The sequence below is a fragment of the Salmo salar genome, chromosome 17 (genome assembly GCF_965601325.2).
Source record: "Salmo salar chromosome 17, fSalSal1, whole genome shotgun sequence".
NCBI classification, from domain to species: domain Eukaryota; kingdom Metazoa; phylum Chordata; class Actinopteri; order Salmoniformes; family Salmonidae; genus Salmo; species Salmo salar.
Window position 1 is genome coordinate 22,973,707 of NC_138307.1, and position 25,382 is coordinate 22,999,088.

The window sequence follows — 25,382 nt, forward strand, 5'->3', positions numbered from 1 at the left end:
TGTCAAGAGACAGGTGACGTCTCTCTACACTATTAAACTACCCTGACATGAGACAGATGACGTCTCTCTACACTATTAAACTACCCTGACATGAGACAGATGACGTCTCTCTACACTATTAAACTACCCTGACATGAGACAGATGACGTCTCTCTACACTATTAAACTACCCTGACGTGAGACAGATGACGTCTGTATACACTATTAAACTACTCTGACATGAGACAGATGACGTCTCTCTACACTATTAAACTACCCTGACATGAGACAGATGATGTCTCTATACACTATTAAACTACCCTGACATGAGACAGGTGACGTCTCTCTACACTATTAAACTACCCTGACATGAGACAGGTGACGTCTCTCTACACTATTAAACTACCCTGACATGAGACAGATGACGTCTCTCTACACTATTAAACTACCCTGACATGAGACAGATGACGTCTCTCTACACTATTAAACTACCCTGACATGAGACAGATGACGTCTCTCTACACTACTAAACTACCCTGACATGAGACAGATGACGTTTCTCTACACTATTAAACTACCCTGACATGAGACAGATGACGTCTCTCTACACTATTAAACTACCCTGACATGAGACAGGTGACGTCTCTATACACTATTAAACTACCCTGACATGAGACAGGTGATGTCTCTCTACACTATTAAACTACCCTGACAGGAGACAGGTGACGTCTCTATACTATTAAACTACGCTGACATGAGACAGATGACGTCTCTCTACACTATTAAACTACCCTGACATGAGACAGATGACATTTTTTACATTTACATTTTAGTCATTTAGCAGACGCTCTTATCCAGAGCGACTTACAAATTGGTGCATTCACCTATAATATCCAGTGGAACAACCACTTTACAATAGTGCATCTAAATCTTTTAAGGGGGGGGGTTAGAAGGATTACTTTATCCTATCCCAGGTATTCCTTGAAGAGGTGGGGTTTCAGGTGTCTCCGGAAGGTGGTGTTTGACTCCGCTGTCCTGGCGTCGTGAGGGAGCTTGTTCCACCATTGGGGTGCCAGAGCAGCGAACAGTTTTGACTGGGCTGAGCGGGAACTGTGCTTCCTCAGAGGTAGGGAGGCGAGCAGGCCAGAGGTGGATGAACGGAGTGCCCTTGTTTGGGTGTAGGGCCTGATCAGAGCCTGAAGGTACGGAGGTGCCGTTCCCCTCACAGCTCCGTAGGCAAGCACCATGGTCTTGTAGCGGATGCGAGCTTCGACTGGAAGCCAGTGGAGAGAGCGGAGGAGCGGGGTGACGTGAGAGAACTTGGGAAGGCTGAACACCAGACGGGCTGCGGCATTCTGGATGAGTTGTAGGGGTTTAATGGCACAGGCAGGGAGCCCAGCCAACAGCGAGTTGCAATAATCCAGACGGGAGATGACAAGTGCCTGGATTAGGACCTGCGCCGCTGCCTGTGTGAGGCAGGGTCGTACTCTGCGAATGTTGTAGAGCATGAACCTACAGGATCGGGTCACCGCCTTGATGTTGGTGGAGAACGACAGGGTGTTGTCCAGGGTCACGCCAAGGCTCTTAGCACTCTGGGAGGAGGACACAAGGGAGTTGTCAACCGTGATGGCGAGATCAACGAACGGGCAGTCCTTCCCCGGGAGGAAGAGCAGCTCCGTCTTGCCGAGGTTCAGCTTGAGGTGGTGATCCGTCATCCACACTGATATGTCTGCCAGACATGCAGAGATGCGATTCGCCACCTGGTTGTCAGAAGGGGGAAAGGAGAAGATTAATTGTGTGTCATCTGCATAGCAATGATATGAGAGACCATGTGAGGATATGACAGAGCCAAGTGACTTGGTGTATGGCGAGAATAGGAGTGGGCCAAGAACAGAGCCCTGGGGGACACCAGTGGTGAGAGCACGTGGTGCGGAGACAGATTCTCGCCACGCCACCTGGTAGGAGCGACCTGTCAGGTAGGACGCAATCCAAGCGTGCGCGGTGCCGGAGATGCCCAGCTCGGAGAGGGTGGAGAGGAGGATCTGATGGTTCACGGTATCAAAGGCAGCAGATAGGTCTAGAAGGATGAGAGCAGAGGAGAGAGAGTTAGCTTTAGCAGTGCGGAGAGCCTCCGTGACACAGAGAAGAGCAGTCTCAGTTGAATGCCCAGTCTTGAAACCTGACTGATTAGGATCAAGAAGGTCATTCTGAGAGAGATAGCAAGAGAGCTGGCCAAGGACGGCGCGTTCAAGAGTTTTGGAGAGAAAGGAAAGAAGGGATACTGGTCTGTAGTTGTTGACATCGGAGGGATCGAGTGTAGGTTTTTTCAGAAGGGGTGCAACTCTCGCTCTCTTGAAGACGGAAGGGACGTAGCCAGCGGTCAAGGATGCGTTGATGAGCGAGGTGAGGTAGGGGAGAAGGTCTCCGGAAATGGTCTGGAGAAGAGAGGAGGGGATAGGGTCAAGTGGGCAGGTTGTTGGGCGGCCGGCCGTCACAAGACGCGAGATTTCATCTGGAGAGAGAGGGGAGAAAGAGGTCAAAGCACAGGGTAGGGCAGTGTGAGCAGGACCAGCAGTGTCGTTTGACTTAGCAAACGAGGATCGGATGTCGTCAACCTTCTTTTCAAAATGGTTGACGAAGTCATCCGCAGAGAGGGAGGAGGGGGGGGGGAGGGGGAGGAGGATTCAGGAGGGAGGAGAAGGTAGCAAAGAGCTTCCTAGGGTTAGAGGCAGATGCTTGGAGTTTAGAGTGGTAGAAAGTGGCTTTAGCAGCAGAGACAGAAGAGGAAAATGTAGAGAGGAGGGAGTGAAAGGATGCCAGGTCCGCAGGGAGGCAAGTTTTCCTCCATTTCCGCTCGGCTGCCCGGAGCCCTGTTCTGTGAGCTCGCAGTGAGTCGTCGAGCCACGGAGCAGGAGGGGAGGACCGAGCCGGCCTGGAGGATAGGGGACAGAGGAAATCAAAGGATGCAGAGAGGGAGGAGAGGAGGGTTGAGGAGGCAGAATCAGGAGATAGGTTGGAGAAGGTTTGAGCAGAAGGAAGAGATGATAGGATGGAAGAGGAGAGAGTAGCGGGAGAGAGAGAGCGAAGGTTGGGACGGCGCAATACCATCCGAGTAGGGGGAGAGTGAGAAGTGTTGGATGAGAGCGAGAGGGAAAAGGATACAAGGTAGTGGTCGGAGACTTGGAGGGGAGTTGCAATGAGATTAGTGGAAGAACAGCATCTAGTAAAGATGAGGTCAAGCGTATTGCCTGCCTTGTGAGTAGGGGGGGAAGGTGAGAGGGTGAGGTCGAAAGAGGAGAGGAGTGGAAAGAAGGAGGCAGAGAGGAATGAGTCGAAGGTAGACGTGGGGAGGTTAAAGTCACCCAGAACTGTGAGAGGTGAGCCATCCTCAGGAAAGGAACTTATCAAGGCGTCAAGCTCATTGATGAACTCTCCAAGGGAACCTGGAGGGCGATAAATGATAAGGATGTTAAGCTTGAAAGGGCTGGTAACTGTGACAGCATGGAATTCAAATGAGGAGATTGACAGATGGGTCAGGGGAGAAAGAGAGAATGTCCACTTGGGAGAGATGAGGATTCCAGTGCTACCACCCCGCTGGCTCGATGCTCTAGGGGTATGCGAGAACACGTAGTCAGACGAGGAGAGAGCAGTAGGAGTAGCAGTGTTATCTGTGGTGATCCATGTTTCCGTCAGCGCCAGGAAGTCTAGGGACTGGAGGGTAGCATAGGCTGAGATGAACTCAGCCTTGTTGGCCGCAGACCGGCAGTTCCAGAGGCTGCCGGAGACCTGGAACTCCACGTGGGTCGTGCGCGCTGGGACCACCAGGTTAGAGTGGCAGCGGCCACGCGGTGTGGAGCGTTTGTATGGCCTGTGCAGAGGAGAGAGAACAGGGATAGGCAGACACATAGTAGACAAGCTACAGAAGAGGCTACGCTAATGAAAATGAGATTGGAGTGACAAGTGGACTACACGTCTGGAATGTTCAGGAAGTTAAGCTTACGTTGCAAAAATGTTATTGACTAAAATGATACAGTACTGCTGGCTGGTGGAGTAGGCTAGCTAGCAGTGGCTGCGTTGTTGACTTTGAACGTGTAGAGAGACGTCATCTGTCTCATGTCAGGGTAGTTTAATAGTGTAGCTGACGTCTCTATACACTATTAAACTACCCTGACATGAGACAGGTGACGTCTCTATACTATTAAACTACCCTGACATGAGACAGGTGACGTCTCTATACTATTAAACTACCCTGACATAAGACAGATGACGTCTCTCTACACTATTAAACTACCCTGACATGAGACAGATGACGTCTCTCTACACTATTAAACTACCCAGACATGAGACAGATGACGTCTCTCTACACTATTAAACTACCCTGACATGAGACAGGTGACGTCTCTCTACACTATTAAACTACCCTGACATGAGACAGGTGACGTCTCTCTCACTATTAAACTACCCTGACATGAGACAGATGACGTCTGTATACACTATTAAACTACCCTGACATGAGACAGATGACGTCTCTCTACACTATTAAACTACCCTGATAGGAGACAGATGACGTCTCTCTACACTATTAAACTACCCTGACATGAGACAGATGACGTCTCTATACACTATTAAACTACCCTGACATGAGACAGATGACGTCTCTCTACACTATTAAACTACCATGACATGAGACAGATGACGTCTCTATACACTATTAAACTACCCTGACATGAGACAGATGACGTCTCTCTACACTATTAAAATACCCTGACATGAGACAGATGACGTCTCTCTACACTATTAAACTACCCTGACAGGAGACAGGTGATGTCTCTATACTATTAAACTACGCTGACATGAGACAGATGACGTCTCTCTACACTATTAAACTACCCTGACAGGAGACAGGTGACGTCTCTCTACACTATTAAACTACCCTGACATGAGACAGATGACGTCTCTCTACACTATTAAACTACCCTGACATGAGACAGGTGACGTCTCTATACTATTAAACTACCCTGACATGAGACAGGTGACGTCTCTATACTATTAAACTACCCTGACATGAGACAGATGACGTCTCTCTACACTATTAAACTACCCTGACATGAGACAGATGACGTCTCTCTACACTATTAAACTACCCTGTCAAGAGACAGGTGACGTCTCTCTACACTATTAAACTACCCTGACATGAGACAGATGACGTCTCTCTACACTATTAAACTACCCTGACATGAGACAGATGACGTCTCTCTACACTATTAAACTACCCTGACATGAGACAGATGACGTCTCTCTACACTATTAAACTACCCTGACGTGAGACAGATGACGTCTGTATACACTATTAAACTACTCTGACATGAGACAGATGACGTCTCTCTACACTATTAAACTACCCTGACATGAGACAGATGACGTCTCTATACACTATTAAACTACCCTGACATGAGACAGGTGACATCTCTCTACACTATTAAACTACCCTGACATGAGACAGATGACGTCTCTCTACACTATTAAACTACCCTGACATGAGACAGATGACGTCTCTACACTATTAAACTACCCTGACATGAGACAGGTGACGTCTCTCTACACTATTAAACTACCCTGACATGAGACAGATGACGTCTCTATACACTATTAAACTACCCTGACATGAGACAGGTGACATCTCTCTACACTATTAAACTACCCTGACATGAGACAGGTGACGTCTCTCTACACTTTTAAACTACCCTGACATGAGACAGATGACGTCTCTCTACACTATTAAACTACCCTGACATGAGACAGATGACGTCTCTCTACACTATTAAACTACCCTGACATGAGACAGATGACGTCTCTATACACTATTAAACTACCCTGACATGAGACAGGTGATGTCTCTCTACACTATTAAACTACCCTGACAGGAGACAGGTGACGTCACTATACTATTAAACTACGCTGACATGAGACAGATGACGTCTCTCTACACTATTAAACTACCCTGACATGAGACGTCTCTATACTATTAAACTACCCTGACAGAGACAGATGACGTCTCTCTACACTATTAAACTACCCTGACATGAGACAGGTGACGTCTCTCTACACTATTAAACTACCCTGACATGAGACAGATGACGTCTCTCTACACTATTAAACTACCCTGACATGAGACAGATGACGTCTCTATACACTATTAAACTACCCTGACATGAGACAGATGACGTCTCTATACACTATTAAACTACCCTGACATGAGACAGATTACGTCTCTCTACACTATTAAACTACCCTGACATGAGACAGATGACGTCTCTATACACTATTAAACTACCCTGACATGAGACAGGTGATGTCTCTATACTATTAAACTACCCTGACATGAGACAGGTGACGTCTCTATACTATTAAACTACCCTGACATGAGACAGATGACGTCTCTCTACACTATTAAACTACCCTGACGTGAGACAGATGACGTCTCTCTACACTATTAAACTACCCTGACATGAGACAGATGACGTCTGTATACACTATTAAACTACCCTGACATGAGACAGATGACGTCTCTCTACACTATTAAACTACCCTGACATGAGACAGATGACGTCTCTCTACACTATTAAACTACCCTGACATGAGACAGATGACGTCTCTATACACTATTAAACTACCCTGACATGAGACAGGTGATGTCTCTATACTATTAAACTACCCTGACATGAGACAGGTGACGTCTCTATACTATTAAACTACCCTGACATGAGACAGATGACGTCTCTCTACACTATTAAACTACCCTGACGTGAGACAGATGACGTCTCTCTACACTATTAAACTACCCTGACATGAGACAGATGACGTCTGTATACACTATTAAACTACCCTGACATGAGACAGATGACGTCTCTCTACACTATTAAACTACCCTGACATGAGACAGATGACGTCTCTCTACACTATTAAACTACCCTGACATGAGACAGGTGACGTCTCTCTACACTATTAAACTACCCTGACATGAGACAGGTGACGTCTCTCTACACTATTAAACTACCCTGACATGAGACAGATGACGTCTCTCTACACTATTAAACTACCCTGACATGAGACAGATGACGTCTCTCTACACTATTAAACTACCCTGACGTGAGACAGATGACGTCTGTATACACTATTAAACTACTCTGACAAGAGACAGATGACGTCTCTACACTATTAAACTACCCTGACATGAGACAGGTGACGTCTCTATACTATTAAACTACCCTGACATGAGACAGGTGACGTCTCTATACTATTAAACTACCCTGACATGAGACAGATGACGTCTCTCTACACTATTAAACTACCCTGACATGAGACTGATGACGTCTCTCTACACTATTAAACTACCCTGACATGAGACAGATGACGTCTCTCTACACTATTAAACTACCCTGACATGAGACAGGTGACGTCTCTCTACACTATTAAACTACCCTGACATGAGACAGGTGACGTCTCTCTACACTATTTAACTACCCTGACATGAGACAGATGACGTCTGTATACACTATTAAACTACCCTGACATGAGACAGATGACGTCTCTCTACACTATTAAACTACCCTGACATGAGACAGATGACGTCTCTCTACACTATTAAACTACCCTGACATGAGACAGATGACGTCTCTCTACACTATTAAACTACCCTGACATGAGACAGATGACGTCTCAACACTATTAAACTACCCTGACATGAGACAGATGACGTCTCTACACTATTAAACTACCCTGACATGAGACAGATTACGTCTCTACACTATTAAACTACCCTGAACTAGACAGGTGACGTCTCTCTACACTATTAAACTACCCTGACATGAGACAGGTGACGTCTCTCTACACTATTAAACTACCCTGACATGAGACAGATGACGTCTCTCTACACTATTAAACTACCCTGACATGAGACAGGTGACGTCTCTCTACGCTATTAAACTACCCTGACATGAGACAGATGACGTCTCTCTACACTATTAATCTACCCTGACGTGAGACAGATGACGTCTCTATACAGTATTAATCTACCCTGACGTGAGACAGATGACGTCTCTTTACACTATTAAACTACCCTGACATGAGACAGGTGACGTCTCTCTACACTATTAAACTACCCTGACATGAGACAGATGACGTCTCTCTACACTATTAAACTACCCTGACATGAGACAGATGACGTCTCTCTACACTATTAAACTACCCTGACATGAGACAGGTGACGTCTCTCTACACTATTAAACTACCCTGACATGAGACAGATGACGTCTCTCTACACTATTAAACTACCCTGACATGAGACAGATGACGTCTCTCTACACTATTAAACTACCCTGACATGAGACAGATGACGTCTCTCTACACTATTAAACTACCCTGACATGAGACAGATGACGTCTCTCTACACTATTAAACTACCCTGACATGACACAGATGACGTCTCTCTACACTATTAAACTACCCTGACAAGAGACAGATGACGTCTCTCTACACTATTAAACTACCCTGACATGAAACAGGTGACGTCTCTCTACACTATTAAACTACCCTGACATGAGACAGGTGACGTCTCTCTACACTATTAAACTACCCTGACATGAGACAGATGACGTCTCTCTACACTATTAAACTAGCCTGACATGAGACAGATGACGTCTCTCTACACTATTAAACTACCCTGACATGAGACAGATGACGTCTCTCTACACTATTAAACTACCCTGACATGAGACAGGTGACATCTCTCTACACTATTAAACTCCCCTGACATGAGACAGATGACGTCTCTACACTATTAAACTACCCTGACGTGAGACAGATGACGTCTGTATACACTATTAAACTACTCTGACATGAGACAGATGACGTCTCTCTACACTATTAAACTACCCTGACATGAGACAGATGACGTCTCTATACACTATTAAACTACCCTGACATGAGACAGGTGACATCTCTCTACACTATTAAACTACCCTGACATGAGACAGGTGACGTCTCTCTACACTATTAAACTACCCTGTCAAGAGACAGGTGACGTCTCTCTACACTATTAAACTACCCTGACATGAGACAGATGACGTCTCTCTACACTATTAAACTACCCTGACATGAGACAGATGACGTCTCTCTACACTATTAAACTACCCTGACATGAGACAGATGACGTCTCTCTACACTATTAAACTACCCTGACGTGAGACAGATGACGTCTGTATACACTATTAAACTACTCTGACATGAGACAGATGACGTCTCTCTACACTATTAAACTACCCTGACATGAGACAGATGATGTCTCTATACACTATTAAACTACCCTGACATGAGACAGGTGACGTCTCTCTACACTATTAAACTACCCTGACATGAGACAGGTGACGTCTCTCTACACTATTAAACTACCCTGACATGAGACAGATGACGTCTCTCTACACTATTAAACTACCCTGACATGAGACAGATGACGTCTCTCTACACTATTAAACTACCCTGACATGAGACAGATGACGTCTCTCTACACTATTAAACTACCCTGACATGAGACAGATGACGTCTCCATACACTATTAAACTACCCTGACATGAGACAGGTGATGTCTCTCTACACTATTAAACTACCCTGACAGGAGACAGGTGACGTCTCTATACTATTAAACTACGCTGACATGAGACAGATGACGTCTCTCTACACTATTAAACAACCCTGACATGAGACAGGTGACGTCTCTCTACACTATTAAACTACCCTGACATGAGACAGATGACATTTTTTACATTTACATTTTAGTCATTTAGCAGACGCTCTTATCCAGAGCGACTTACAAATTGGTGCATTCACCTATAATATCCAGTGGAACAACCACTTTACAATAGTGCATCTAAATCTTTTAAGGGGGGGGGTTAGAAGGATTACTTTATCCTATCCCAGGTATTCCTTGAAGAGGTGGGGTTTCAGGTGTCTCCGGAAGGTGGTGTTTGACTCCGCTGTCCTGGCGTCGTGAGGGAGCTTGTTCCACCATTGGGGTGCCAGAGCAGCGAACAGTTTTGACTGGGCTGAGCGGGAACTGTGCTTCCTCAGAGGTAGGGAGGCGAGCAGGCCAGAGGTGGATGAACGGAGTGCCCTTGTTTGGGTGTAGGGCCTGATCAGAGCCTGAAGGTACGGAGGTGCCGTTCCCCTCACAGCTCCGTAGGCAAGCACCATGGTCTTGTAGCGGATGCGAGCTTCGACTGGAAGCCAGTGGAGAGAGCGGAGGAGCGGGGTGACGTGAGAGAACTTGGGAAGGTTGAACACCAGACGGGCTGCGGCATTCTGGATGAGTTGTAGGGGTTTAATGGCACAGGCAGGGAGCCCAGCCAACAGCGAGTTGCAATAATCCAGACGGGAGATGACAAGTGCCTGGATTAGGACCTGCGCCGCTTCCTGTGTGAGGCAGGGTCGTACTCTGCGAATGTTGTAGAGCATGAACCTACAGGATCGGGTCACCGCCTTGATGTTGGTGGAGAACGACAGGGTGTTGTCCAGGGTCACGCCAAGGCTCTTAGCACTCTGGGAGGAGGACACAAGGGAGTTGTCAACCGTGATGGCGAGATCAACGAACGGGCAGTCCTTCCCCGGGAGGAAGAGCAGCTCCGTCTTGCCGAGGTTCAGCTTGAGGTGGTGATCCGTCATCCACACTGATATGTCTGCCAGACATGCAGAGATGCGATTCGCCACCTGGTTGTCAGAAGGGGGAAAGGAGAAGATTAATTGTGTGTCATCTGCATAGCAATGATATGAGAGACCATGTGAGGATATGACAGAGCCAAGTGACTTGGTGTATGGCGAGAATAGGAGTGGGCCAAGAACAGAGCCCTGGGGGACACCAGTGGTGAGAGCACGTGGTGCGGAGACAGATTCTCGCCACGCCACCTGGTAGGAGCGACCTGTCAGGTAGGACGCAATCCAAGCGTGCGCGGTGCCGGAGATGCCCAGCTCGGAGAGGGTGGAGAGGAGGATCTGATGGTTCACGGTATCAAAGGCAGCAGATAGGTCTAGAAGGATGAGAGCAGAGGAGAGAGAGTTAGCTTTAGCAGTGCGGAGAGCCTCCGTGACACAGAGAAGAGCAGTCTCAGTTGAATGCCCAGTCTTGAAACCTGACTGATTAGGATCAAGAAGGTCATTCTGAGAGAGATAGCAAGAGAGCTGGCCAAGGACGGCGCGTTCAAGAGTTTTGGAGAGAAAGGAAAGAAGGGATACTGGTCTGTAGTTGTTGACATCGGAGGGATCGAGTGTAGGTTTTTTCAGAAGGGGTGCAACTCTCGCTCTCTTGAAGACGGAAGGGACGTAGCCAGCGGTCAAGGATGCGTTGATGAGCGAGGTGAGGTAGGGGAGAAGGTCTCCGGAAATGGTCTGGAGAAGAGAGGAGGGGATAGGGTCAAGTGGGCAGGTTGTTGGGCGGCCGGCCGTCACAAGACGCGAGATTTCATCTGGAGAGAGAGGGGAGAAAGAGGTCAAAGCACAGGGTAGGGCAGTGTGAGCAGGACCAGCAGTGTCGTTTGACTTAGCAAACGAGGATCGGATGTCGTCAACCTTCTTTTCAAAATGGTTGACGAAGTCATCCGCAGAGAGGGAGGAGGGGGGGGGAGGGGGAGGAGGATTCAGGAGGGAGGAGAAGGTAGCAAAGAGCTTCCTAGGGTTAGAGGCAGATGCTTGGAGTTTAGAGTGGTAGAAAGTGGCTTTAGCAGCAGAGACAGAAGAGGAAAATGTAGAGAGGAGGGAGTGAAAGGATGCCAGGTCCGCAGGGAGGCAAGTTTTCCTCCATTTCCGCTCGGCTGCCCGGAGCCCTGTTCTGTGAGCTCGCAGTGAGTCGTCGAGCCACGGAGCAGGAGGGGAGGACCGAGCCGGCCTGGAGGATAGGGGACAGAGGAAATCAAAGGATGCAGAGAGGGAGGAGAGGAGGGTTGAGGAGGCAGAATCAGGAGATAGGTTGGAGAAGGTTTGAGCAGAAGGAAGAGATGATAGGATGGAAGAGGAGAGAGTAGCGGGAGAGAGAGAGCGAAGGTTGGGACGGCGCAATACCATCCGAGTAGGGGGAGAGTGAGAAGTGTTGGATGAGAGCGAGAGGGAAAAGGATACAAGGTAGTGGTCGGAGACTTGGAGGGGAGTTGCAATGAGATTAGTGGAAGAACAGCATCTAGTAAAGATGAGGTCAAGCGTATTGCCTGCCTTGTGAGTAGGGGGGGAAGGTGAGAGGGTGAGGTCGAAAGAGGAGAGGAGTGGAAAGAAGGAGGCAGAGAGGAATGAGTCGAAGGTAGACGTGGGGAGGTTAAAGTCACCCAGAACTGTGAGAGGTGAGCCATCCTCAGGAAAGGAACTTATCAAGGCGTCAAGCTCATTGATGAACTCTCCAAGGGAACCTGGAGGGCGATAAATGATAAGGATGTTAAGCTTGAAAGGGCTGGTAACTGTGACAGCATGGAATTCAAATGAGGAGATTGACAGATGGGTCAGGGGAGAAAGAGAGAATGTCCACTTGGGAGAGATGAGGATTCCAGTGCTACCACCCCGCTGGCTCGATGCTCTAGGGGTATGCGAGAACACGTAGTCAGACGAGGAGAGAGCAGTAGGAGTAGCAGTGTTATCTGTGGTGATCCATGTTTCCGTCAGCGCCAGGAAGTCTAGGGACTGGAGGGTAGCATAGGCTGAGATGAACTCAGCCTTGTTGGCCGCAGACCGGCAGTTCCAGAGGCTGCCGGAGACCTGGAACTCCACGTGGGTCGTGCGCGCTGGGACCACCAGGTTAGAGTGGCAGCGGCCACGCGGTGTGGAGCGTTTGTATGGCCTGTGCAGAGGAGAGAGAACAGGGATAGGCAGACACATAGTAGACAAGCTACAGAAGAGGCTACGCTAATGAAAATGAGATTGGAGTGACAAGTGGACTACACGTCTGGAATGTTCAGGAAGTTAAGCTTACGTTGCAAAAATGTTATTGACTAAAATGATACAGTACTGCTGGCTGGTGGAGTAGGCTAGCTAGCAGTGGCTGCGTTGTTGACTTTGAACGTGTAGAGAGACGTCATCTGTCTCATGTCAGGGTAGTTTAATAGTGTAGCTGACGTCTCTATACACTATTAAACTACCCTGACATGAGACAGGTGACGTCTCTATACTATTAAACTACCCTGACATGAGACAGGTGACGTCTCTATACTATTAAACTACCCTGACATAAGACAGATGACGTCTCTCTACACTATTAAACTACCCTGACATGAGACAGATGACGTCTCTCTACACTATTAAACTACCCAGACATGAGACAGATGACGTCTCTCTACACTATTAAACTACCCTGACATGAGACAGGTGACGTCTCTCTACACTATTAAACTACCCTGACATGAGACAGGTGACGTCTCTCTCACTATTAAACTACCCTGACATGAGACAGATGACGTCTGTATACACTATTAAACTACCCTGACATGAGACAGATGACGTCTCTCTACACTATTAAACTACCCTGACATGAGACAGATGACGTCTCTATACACTATTAAACTACCCTGACATGAGACAGATGACGTCTCTCTACACTATTAAACTACCATGACATGAGACAGATGACGTCTCTATACACTATTAAACTACCCTGACATGAGACAGATGACGTCTCTCTACACTATTAAAATACCCTGACATGAGAGAGATGACGTCTCTCTACACTATTAAACTACCCTGACATGAGACAGATGACGTCTCTATACACTATTAAACTACCCTGACATGAGACAGGTGACATCTCTCTACACTATTAAACTACCCTGACATGAGACAGATGACGTCTCTCTACACTATTAAACTACCCTGACAGGAGACAGGTGATGTCTCTATACTATTAAACTACGCTGACATGAGACAGATGACGTCTCTCTACACTATTAAACTACCCTGACAGGAGACAGGTGACGTCTCTCTACACTATTAAACTACCCTGACATGAGACAGATGACGTCTCTATACACTATTAAACTACCCTGACATGAGACAGGTGACGTCTCTATACTATTAAACTACCCTGACATGAGACAGGTGACGTCTCTATACTATTAAACTACCCTGACATGAGACAGATGACGTCTCTCTACACTATTAAACTACCCTGACATGAGACAGATGACGTCTCTCTACACTATTAAACTACCCAGACATGAGACAGATGACGTCTCTCTACACTATTAAACTACCCTGACATGAGACAGGTGACGTCTCTCTACACTATTAAACTACCCTGACATGAGACAGGTGACGTCTCTCTACACTATTAAACTACCCTGACATGAGACAGATGACGTCTGTATACACTATTAAACTACCCTGACATGAGACAGATGACGTCTCTCTACACTATTAAACTACCCTGACATGAGACAGATGACGTTTCTCTACACTATTAAACTACCCTGACATGAGACAGATGACGTCTCTCTACACTATTAAACTACCCTGACATGAGACAGATGACGTCTCAACACTATTAAACTACCCTGACATGAGACAGATGACGTCTCTCTACACTATTAAACTACCCTGACATGAGACAGATGACGTCTCTCTACACTATTAAACTACCCTGACATGAGACAGATGACGTCTCTATACTATTAAACTACCCTGACTTAGACAGATGACGTCTCTCTACACTATTAAACTACCCTGACATGAGACAGATGATGTCTCTCTACACTATTAAACTACCCTGACATGAGACAGATGACGTCTCTCTACACTATTAAACTACCCTGACATGAGACAGATGACGTCTCTATACACTATTAAACTACCCTGACATAAGACAGATGACGTCTCTCTACACTATTAAACTACCCTGACATGAGACAGATGACGTCTCTCTACACTATAAAACTACCCTGACATGAGACAGATGACGTCTCTCTACACTATTAAACTACCCTGACGTGAGACAGATGACGTCTGTATACACTATTAAACTACTCTGACATGAGACAGATGACGTCTCTCTACACTATTAAACTACCCTGACATGAGACAGATGACGTCTCTGTACACTATTAAACTACCCTGACATGAGACAGGTGACATCTCTCTACACTATTAAACTACCCTGACATGAGACAGGTGACGTCTCTCTACACTATTAAACTACCCTGACATGAGACAGATGACGTCTCTCTACACTATTAAACTACCCTGTCAAGAGACAGGTGACGTCTCTCTACACTATTAAACTACCCTGACATGAGACAGATGACGTCTCTCTACACTATTAAACTACCCTGACATGAGACAGATGACGTCTCTCTACACTATTAAACTACCCTGACATGAGACAGATGACGTCTCTCTACACTATTAAACTACCCTGACGTGAGACAGATGACGTCTGTATACACTATTAAACTACTCTGACGTGAGACAGATGACGTCTCTCTACACTATTAAACTACCCTGACATGAGACAGATGACGTCTCTATACACTATTAAACTACCCTGACATGAGACAGGTGACATCTCTCTACACTATTAAACTACCCTGACATGAGACAGGTGACGTCTCTCTACACTTTTAAACTACCCTGACATGAGACAGATGACGTCTCTCTACACTATTAAACTACCCTGACATGAGATAGATGACGTCTCTCTACACTATTAAACTACCCTGACATGAGACAGATGACGTCTCTATACACTATTAAACTACCCTGACATGAGACAGGTGATGTCTCTCTACACTATTAAACTACCCTGACAGGAGACAGGTGACGTCACTATACTATTAAACTACGTTGACATGAGACAGATGACGTCTCTCTACACTATTAAACTACCCTGACATGAGACGTCTCTATACTATTAAACTACCCTGACAGAGACAGATGACGTCTCTCTACACTATTAAACTACCCTGACATGAGACAGGTGACGTCTCTCTACACTATTAAACTACCCTGACATGAGACAGATGACGTCTCTCTACACTATTAAACTACCCTGACATGAGACAGATGACGTCTCTATACACTATTAAACTACCCTGACATGAGACAGATGACGTCTCTATACACTATTAAACTACCCTGACATGAGACAGATGACGTCTCTCTACACTATTAAACTACCCTGACATGAGACAGATGACGTCTCTATACACTATTAAACTACCCTGACGTGAGACAGGTGACGTCTCTATACTATTAAACTACCCTGACATGAGACAGGTGACGTCTCTATACTATTAAACTACCCTGACATGAGACAGATGACGTCTCTCTAAACTATTAAACTACCCTGACGTGAGACAGATGACGTCTCTCTACACTATTAAACTACCCTGACATGAGACAGATGACGTCTGTATACACTATTAAACTACCCTGACATGAGACAGATGACGTCTCTCTACACTATTAAACTACCCTGACATGAGACAGATGACGTCTCTCTACACTATTAAACTACCCTGACATGAGACAGGTGACGTCTCTCTACACTATTAAACTACCCTGACATGAGACAGGTGACGTCTCTCTACACTATTAAACTACCCTGACATGAGACAGATGACGTCTCTCTACACTATTAAACTACCCTGACATGAGACAGATGACGTCTCTCTACACTATTAAACTACCCTGACGTGAGACAGATGACGTCTGTATACACTATTAAACTACTCTGACAAGAGACAGATGACGTCTCTACACTATTAAACTACCCTGACATGAGACAGGTGACGTCTCTATACTATTAAACTACCCTGACATGAGACCGGTGACGTCTCTATACTATTAAACTACCCTGACATGAGACAGATGACGTCTCTCTACACTATTAAACTACCCTGACATGAGACTGATGACGTCTCTCTACACTATTAAACTACCCTGACATGAGACAGATGACGTCTCTCTACACTATTAAACTACCCTGACATGAGACAGGTGACGTCTCTCTACACTATTAAACTACCCTGACATGAGACAGGTGACGTCTCTCTACACTATTTAACTACCCTGACATGAGACAGATGACGTCTGTATACACTATTAAACTACCCTGACATGAGACAGATGACGTCTCTCTACACTATTAAACTACCCTGACATGAGACAGATGACGTCTCTCTACACTATTAAACTACCCTGACATGAGACAGATGACGTCTCTCTACACTATTAAACTACCCTGACATGAGACAGATGACGTCTCTACACTATTAAACTACCCTGACATGAGACAGATTACGTCTCTACACTATTAAACTACCCTGAACTAGACAGGTGACGTCTCTCTACACTATTAAACTACCCTGACATGAGACAGGTGACGTCTCTCTACACTATTAAACTACCCTGACATGAGACAGATGACGTCTCTCTACACTATTAAACTACCCTGACATGAGACAGGTGACGTCTCTCTACGCTATTAAACTACCCTGACATGAGACAGATGACGTCTCTCTACACTATTAATCTACCCTGACGTGAGACAGATGACGTCTCTATACACTATTAATCTACCCTGACGTGAGACAGATGACGTCTCTTTACACTATTAAACTACCCTGACATGAGACAGGTGACGTCTCTCTACACTATTAAACTACCCTGACATGAGACAGATGACGTCTCTCTACACTATTAAACTACCCTGACATGAGACAGATAACGTCTCTCTACACTATTAAACTACCCTGACATGAGACAGGTGACGTCTCTCTACACTATTAAACTACCCTGACATGAGACAGATGACGTCTCTCTACACTATTAAACTACCCTGACATGAGACAGGTGACGTCTCTCTACACTATGAAACTACCCTGACATGAGACAGGTGACGTCTCTCTACACTATTAAACTACCCTGACATGAGACAGATGACGTCTCTCTACACTATTAAACTACCCTGACATGAGACAGATGACGTCTCTCTACACTATTAAACTAGCCTGACATGAGACAGATGACGTCTCTCTACACTATTAAACTACCCTGACATGAGACAGATGACGTCTCTCTACACTATTAAACTACCCTGACATGAGACAGGTGACATCTCTCTACACTATTAAACTCCCCTGACATGAGACAGATGACGTCTCTCTACACTATTAAACTACCCTGACGTGAGACAGATGACGTCTCTCTACACTATTAAACTACCCTGACCTGAGACAGGTGACGTCTCTCTACACTATTAAGCTACCCTGACATGAGACAGATGACGTCTCTCTACACTATTAAACTACCCTGACATGAGACAGATGACGTCTCTCTACACTATTAAACTACCCTGACATGAGACAGATGACGTCTCTCTACACTATTAAACTACCCTGACATGAGACAGATGACGTCTCTATACACTGACCATATAAAATGACCCACTTTAACTAACTAACAAGGTTGGGCTTGTCCTTCCTCTCAAGCCTGGGAAGATGGATTTCAAACACTGTTGGCTGATTTCTATTGCACATGTATTTATTGGAAGTTGATCGCGTGTCTCAAGTGATGCATGCTGGGGTTTTTAGTGGATTGAACTTCAGAGAGCAGAACAAAGACAACTTTGTTTCTTGATTTGGATAATTAAAGAATAGGGTGTAATCAGCTGCTCTGCTCAGCCAATGATTAGAACGTCTATTTTGAAGTCTGGTGTCATACAATATCCAACCTTGTGTCAGGTTTGCCTCTCGATTCATTCACAATGTACATTTTGTATTGGTCTCACCTCCCTCCTTTCCTGTCATTTTGTATTGGTCTCACCTCATTCCTCTCCTGTCATTTTGTATTGGTCTCACTTCCCTCCTTTCCTGTCATTTTGTATTGGTCTCACCTCATTCCTCTCCTGTCATTTTGTATTGGTCTCACTTCCCTCCTTTCCTGTCATTTTTTATTGGTCTTACCTCATTCCTCTCCTGTCATTTTGTATTGGTCTCACCTCATTCCTCTCCTGTCATTTTGTATTGGTCTCACCTCATTCCTCTCCTGTCATTTTGTATTGGTCTCACCTCATTCCTCTCCTGTCATTTTGTATTGGTCTCACTTCCCTCCATTCCTGTCATTTTCTATTGGTCTCACCTCATTCCTCTCCTGTCATTTTGTATTGGTCTCACCTCATTCCTCTCCTGTCATTTTGTATTGGTCTCACCTCATTCCTCTCCTGTCATTTTGTATTGGTCTCACTTCCCTCCATTCCTGTCATTTTCTATTGGTCTCACCTCATTCCTCTCCTGTCATTTTGTATTGGTCTCACCTCATTCCTCTCCTGTCATTTTGTATTGGTCTCACCTCATTCCTCTCCTGTCATTTTGTATTGGTCTCACTTCCCTCCATTCCTGTCATTTTCTATTGGTCTCACCTCATTCCTCTCCTGTCATTTTGTATTGGTCTCACCTCACTTGGTCTTAACTCACTCCTCTCCTGTCATTTTGTATTGGTCTCACCTCACTCCTCTCCTGTCATTTTGTATTAGTCTCACCTCACTCCTCTCCTGTCATTTTGTATTGGTCTCACCTCACTTGGTCTCACCTCACTCCTCTCCCGTCATTTTGATACAGGTCAATGCTCTAAACAAGCGCATGTCAGCCATAGAGAGTCTCCTGAACCGGCTGGAGTCCAAGATGACTCTACCCCCCGATGATGAGGTAAGAAAGGGTTAAAAACCTTCCTTCTCCTCTCCTAACAGAGCTTCGTATTGCTCTCCTAACAGAGCTCCTAACAGAGCTTCTTATTGCCCTCCTAACAGAGCTCCTAACAGAGCTTCCTACTGCTCTCCTAACAGAACTTCTTATTGCTCTCCTAACAGAGCTTCTTATTGTTCTCCTAACAGAGATTCTTACTGCTCTCCTAACAGAGCTCCTAATAGAGCATCTTACTGTTCTCCTAACAGAGCTTCCTACTGCTCTCCTAACAGCGCTTCCTACTGCTCTCCTAACAGCGCTTCCTACTGCTCTCCTAACAGCGCTTCCTACTGCTCTCCTAACAGCGCTTCCTACTGCTCTCCTAACAGCGCTTCCTACTGCTCTCCTAACAGAGCTCCTAATAGACTTCCTACTGCTCTCCTAACAGCTCCTAACAGCCTTCCTACTGCTCTCCTAACAGAGCTCCCAACAGCAGCTTCCTACTGCTCTCCTAACAGCGCTTCCTACTGCTCTCCTAACAGCGCTTCCTACTGCTCTCCTAACAGCGCTTCCTACTGCTCTCCTAACAGCGCTTCCTACTGCTCTCCTAACAGCGCTTCCTACTGCTCTCCTAACAGCGCTTCCTACTGCTCTCCTAACAGCGCTTCCTACTGCTCTCCTAACAGCGCTTCCTACTGCTCTCCTAACAGCGCTTCCTACTGCTCTCCTAACAGCGCTTCCTACTGCTCTCCTAACAGCGCTTCCTACTGCTCTCCTAACAGCGCTTCCTACTGCTCTCCTAACAGCGCTTCCTACTGCTCTCCTAACAGAGCTCCTAACAGAGCTTCCTACTGCTCTCCTAACAGAGCTCCTAACAGAGCTTCCTACTGCTCTCCTAACAGAGCATTATCTTTCTTGGAATAATCATATTAGAGAGAATCATAGGGGTTCATCAAAGGGTAACTTGTTAGCTAACTCTGGCCTTAACCTGTTGTTACCCACCTTGAGTTGGGCTCATTTCCATTACAACTCCTCCGTGTTGAATTTCTCCATAAGACATAAGCCATTAAACTCTTAAACATTCAAGTCTTAAACTGACGGGAATCTAGATGGAACTGACCCCAACCCTGTTTCTGTCCACCTGGAATAAAGTCAAGAAAACTGCCCAGAACAGAGTTCACTGGAGATGCACTGTTGAGGCTTGAGGTTCCACTAGCAGCAAAAAAGAAAAAGTCTAGTAAGTCAATCCTGTTTCTATCCACAGGCGACGTCCCCGACCGCTGCACAGATAGAGGAGGAGAAGCTGAGGAGGAAGCTGAGCGAGCTGGCGGGGAACATCAGTGTTCCCTCCTCCGACGAGGAAGCAGGAGGGGGGAAGAAGACCCCTTTATTAAAGAGGGCCGCTGTGAAGAGTAACCTCCCAGTCCTCCCCCTGGAGCCCCTCAGCTCCTCCAGCGATGAGGGGCCCACTGAGGCTCAGCAGGTGAGTTTTGGGGGTCCTGTTACCCTGTTACATCTCAGACACGCGCCAAAAAGCTGTAGCGGAGGTGATGGGATCCAACCAATGATGTGTATAAACCCTGGATTGCTGATGCTATGTAATGGCCAATGAGAGGCTTTGAAGCCACCTGCCGCCATATTGGTACTCTTCCATAGGAGAACTCTTCCATAGGAGAACTACATAGGAGAACTCTTCCATAGGAATTAATGGAATTCTACAGTATTTCAATAAAATGTTTCAATGACAAAAGAACATGTATTTAGGTATTTCTTTGTTGTAGTGGGGACTGTATCATTAGTACAACAACAAAAAATATTTGAAGGAATATATTTTGTATTTTTATGTTCAGTTCTGTCACGGGTGTCGTAATGAGAGGACCAAAACGCAGCGGGAATATGTACACTCATCTTCTTTATTAAGGACAAAGAAGGAAAAACCCAAAACAAACACGTATACAAAACACAACAACGAATAACAGGCCGGTAAAGCACAAAGCACAATCTCCCACAAAATCCCATGACAAACACACCCCTAATTATAGGACCTTCAATCAGAGGCAACGATAGACAGCTGCCTCCAACTGAAGGCCCCAACACCAATTAACTAAACATAGAACTACAATAGACTAGACAGAATATAAAAATACACTAACATAGAACATAGACTAACAAACCCCGAACCACATAAACCAAACACCCTTCTTCCTAAATACATAGCACAAACCACATGAAACAAACACTCCCTGCCACGTCCTGACCAAAGTTCACATAATATAAATGTGTTTTTGTTTTTTACCCCTTTTTCTCCAATTGGCGGTTAGTCTTGTCCCATCGTTGCAACTCCCCCACGGACTTGAGACAGGTGAAGGTTGAGAGCCATGCGTCCTCCGAAACACGACCCTGCCAAGTCGCACTGCTTCTTGACACACCGCTCGCTTAACCTGGAAGCCAGCCGCACCAATGTGTCGGAGGAAACATCGTACAACTGTCAACACGAGTCAGCATGCATGCACCCGGCCCGCCACAAGGAGTCGCCAGAGTGCAATGGGACAAGGACATCCCAGCCGGCCAAACCCTCCCCTAACCCGGACGACGCTGAGCCAATTGTGCACCGCCTCATGGGTCTCCCGGTCACGGCCGGCTGCGACACAGCCTGGGATTGATCCCGGGTCTGTAGTGACGCCTCCAGCATTGTGATGCAGTGCCTTAGACAGCTGCGCCACTCGGGAGGCCCCACATAATGTAATTTAAACGTATGCATTAAAGTGTCTGTAATAGAATATACTTGTCAAAAACCAATGTAGACCTCAATAAATGCAGGGGGAGTAGCAAAATGGCTGTACGGTGGCTTCAAAACAACACCCCCTGTCAGTCATCTAGGGTTTACATCATTGGATCCAACCAGGGACCTCTCGCACGCAGAGTTAACATCTTAAAACAATCCTTAACACTCTTTCTAGCACTAACACTCACACTTGTCTTTTCTCACTCGCACTTCAGCACTTTGCTGATAGCTGCTTTACTGAGGAAAAGTTGGACTTACTATGACTGTGATATGTGGTTGCACCAACTGTCAGTCCCTCTGGATAAGAGTCTCTGCTAAATGACCGCAATGTAAATGTCTTCACCATTAGACCAAGACAAAATCCTTGTGGTCTCAGGGTGACATTTGGGCTAGCAAGTCTCAAGCAGGGCTACCTCATCACGAAAGTGTGATTCCAAATCACTTCCTCTACGTATAGGAGACGTAGGTACTTCCCACCGGCTAATTTCTGTTCCCTTACATGGCTTTCAGAGATCCACTGCGGCGGCCCTCTGTGACATCACCAAAGAGTTTCTAAGAACCATTAATGCCGCTGAAAGCGCAATGAACGAGTACTTCCCCTCAATAACGTCTAATGACAGCCCCATGATAATTGACGTGGCTGACGTAAGGAAAGCAGCTGAGTCTTACAGAGAACTTGAGGAAAATGTAAGCTTAAAAATCACACTCCTCTTTTTCTCCCAAGCAATCATAATCCAATCAAAATAGCTGTGTGTCAAGGTGTAGGTCTGGAGCTAGGCCTGCCTTTTGTTTAAAGCATGCGAAGAGACGTCTTGTGTTGTCTTAAAGCAGAGATTCGCTTTGTATTCCAAGCAGTCTAGTCTGGAAACTGTTAGCTTGCTAATGGGGTTTGGTTAGCAGCTCATCTGTAAGGGTGCATTTGTGGTGGTTGTCCTGTGCCCTGTTACAGGTGTACATGACCTCAGGGAAGTCTTTTGACCTGGAGAAGAAGCTGAGGCATCTGGAGCAGAGTGCCAAGAACCGCTTCGGAGGGGCCACAGACTCGGAGCTCTCTGACCTGGAGGACGTGGTGGCCCTGACTGCACATCGGGTCCAGAGCACTGAAAGTGAGGTAGGTGACGAGGCTTTACTGCGGGTTCTACTGAGCAGGCTTTCTACTCAACAGGGATGTGCTGTACGGACTGAAAAGCACACCGCAAACTGTAGTTTTCCAAGAAACATTGTAGCCTACAGGGATGCATGAAGAAAGAACAATACAACACTGGAGCTCATTTAGTTGATATATCTATTATTTTCAGATAACTAGTTTTCTTTCAGAAGGGGTATAATTTGTACTTTTTGTCTTTTCATTCCTTCTCTCTTAGGTGTCTGATTTGGAGAACAAGCTTGCTGCTCTAAGTGCCTCAGGGAAGAAAAAGGTGAGTATGTTGTGCAATTCACTAATTCTCTTCAGACCCTCTTGGGCTTGCTTCGATGCTTATTGTTGTCGCATGCTGTTGTCTAAAACAACTATTCTATCTGACAGATATCAGGCTCGCAGAACAGGAAAAGGTTTAACCAAGACTTCCCCACAAGTAAGGCCCAAAGCATATTGTGATGCCCCTAATATGTTGTCTTTCAGTCCTGACCAACTGTGCTTATGACCATCTCCTCTTGTTTCCACCATCAGAACCCAGCAACGGCTCAGGATCCCTACGGAAATCCAGTCACATGTAAAGGACTGTATGACGAATAAGCCCAATGATACTGTATGTATTATCTTAGTTACTGAAATATACCTTAAACCTTATCTGTCACTGATCCACTGTATATCTGATGTCACTCTCATATCCAGATTGTTACAGTATGTTAATGATATATCCACACCCACAATGCACAGCAGTTATGTGCTGTAAAAGCAGGCTACACCATAGCTATGTTCAATGCAAAAATAACCCTGGTTTACTGCCTGAAAATCATACGCATTCTAAAGTATCCTCTCAGTGTCAATGTATCTGATGTCTAAACTCATGAAATGATCTGATGTGATTGGTCAAAAAGGGCAATTTGTGGAAAAAATATCAGAATTGGGCTTCCTGCTGGAACACAGTCTAAGTTTCCTGATTTAAAAAATGAATTTGTGCCATATAGGCTCCCAACATTCAAGCAGAGGCCAAAAGTGACTTTTTGCGTTAAAATGGAGTTTGATTAGTGAACACTGGTAAAGTGGTAGTTACTGTACACTATCATGACCTAGTCTAATAATTACCTTTTGGGTTCCATGGGATTCTGAGAAACAAGCACCACGACTTGCTATCCTACATCACCAACTGTGTTAAATTCAAATAACAGAGTGTCTGTTACATAATGTCTTAGTAAATATCTTTCTGAAAAAGAACAGTGAAATGATGCCTTGACACTGACCAGACAAATATGATATGAAATAACAAGTTATCTAGTCTGGATAATGATCCTTAGTTTTCTCTCAATTCATATAAAAAAAAAATATGTTTGAAACTGTTTTCAAGACAATTCTAAATATTGCAGTAGGATGAATATATATATATATATATACTGTATCATTTGAAAAGCTGCACTGCATTATGCTGGGCTTCTGCATCTAATAAATTGTATCACATCAACTGTTGAGTGTTTCTATTCTGAGAGGATCTCAACATCCACAACAGGTAAGACGGCCCGCTCTGCCCGACCCATCTTGGTATAGTGAATGCAGGCAGACACGTGCTGCCACCTAGTGACACAGCATTTTCACATTCATATTATTTAACATTATTGCTTAGCCAATCATGGTAATTTTGAGATCCTGTTAGCGTAGCATTCTCGACCGTGGACGAGGAAAAAACATTGTCTTCAACATACTGTGGCAAAGCATTGCCAAGGATTTTCATTGATGTTCAACCAAGTCCAAGTTTAAGATGTCA

The 25,382-nt window shown here is 45.6% G+C and overlaps 1 protein-coding gene across 2 annotated transcripts in view; it reads left to right on the top strand.

The window, feature by feature from the left end:
- Positions 1 to 25,082, top strand: part of mlpha (melanophilin a) — a 93,065-nt gene extending 67,983 nt beyond the window's left edge. The window contains exons 10-16 of one of the 2 annotated variants that reach the window (XM_082963621.1): positions 19,614 to 19,700; positions 20,941 to 21,159; positions 22,972 to 23,148; positions 23,411 to 23,572; positions 23,826 to 23,879; positions 23,987 to 24,035; positions 24,131 to 25,082. In XM_082963621.1, the coding sequence (XP_082819747.1) occupies positions 19,614 to 19,700; positions 20,941 to 21,159; positions 22,972 to 23,148; positions 23,411 to 23,572; positions 23,826 to 23,879; positions 23,987 to 24,035; positions 24,131 to 24,177 (795 nt within the window). In that variant the 3' untranslated portion in view covers positions 24,178 to 25,082. The remainder of the gene's footprint in view (positions 1 to 19,613; positions 19,701 to 20,940; positions 21,160 to 22,971; positions 23,149 to 23,410; positions 23,573 to 23,825; positions 23,880 to 23,986; positions 24,036 to 24,130) is intronic. The other variant, XM_082963622.1, reaches the window with a different exon arrangement.
- The last annotated feature ends 300 nt before the right edge of the window (positions 25,083 to 25,382 follow it).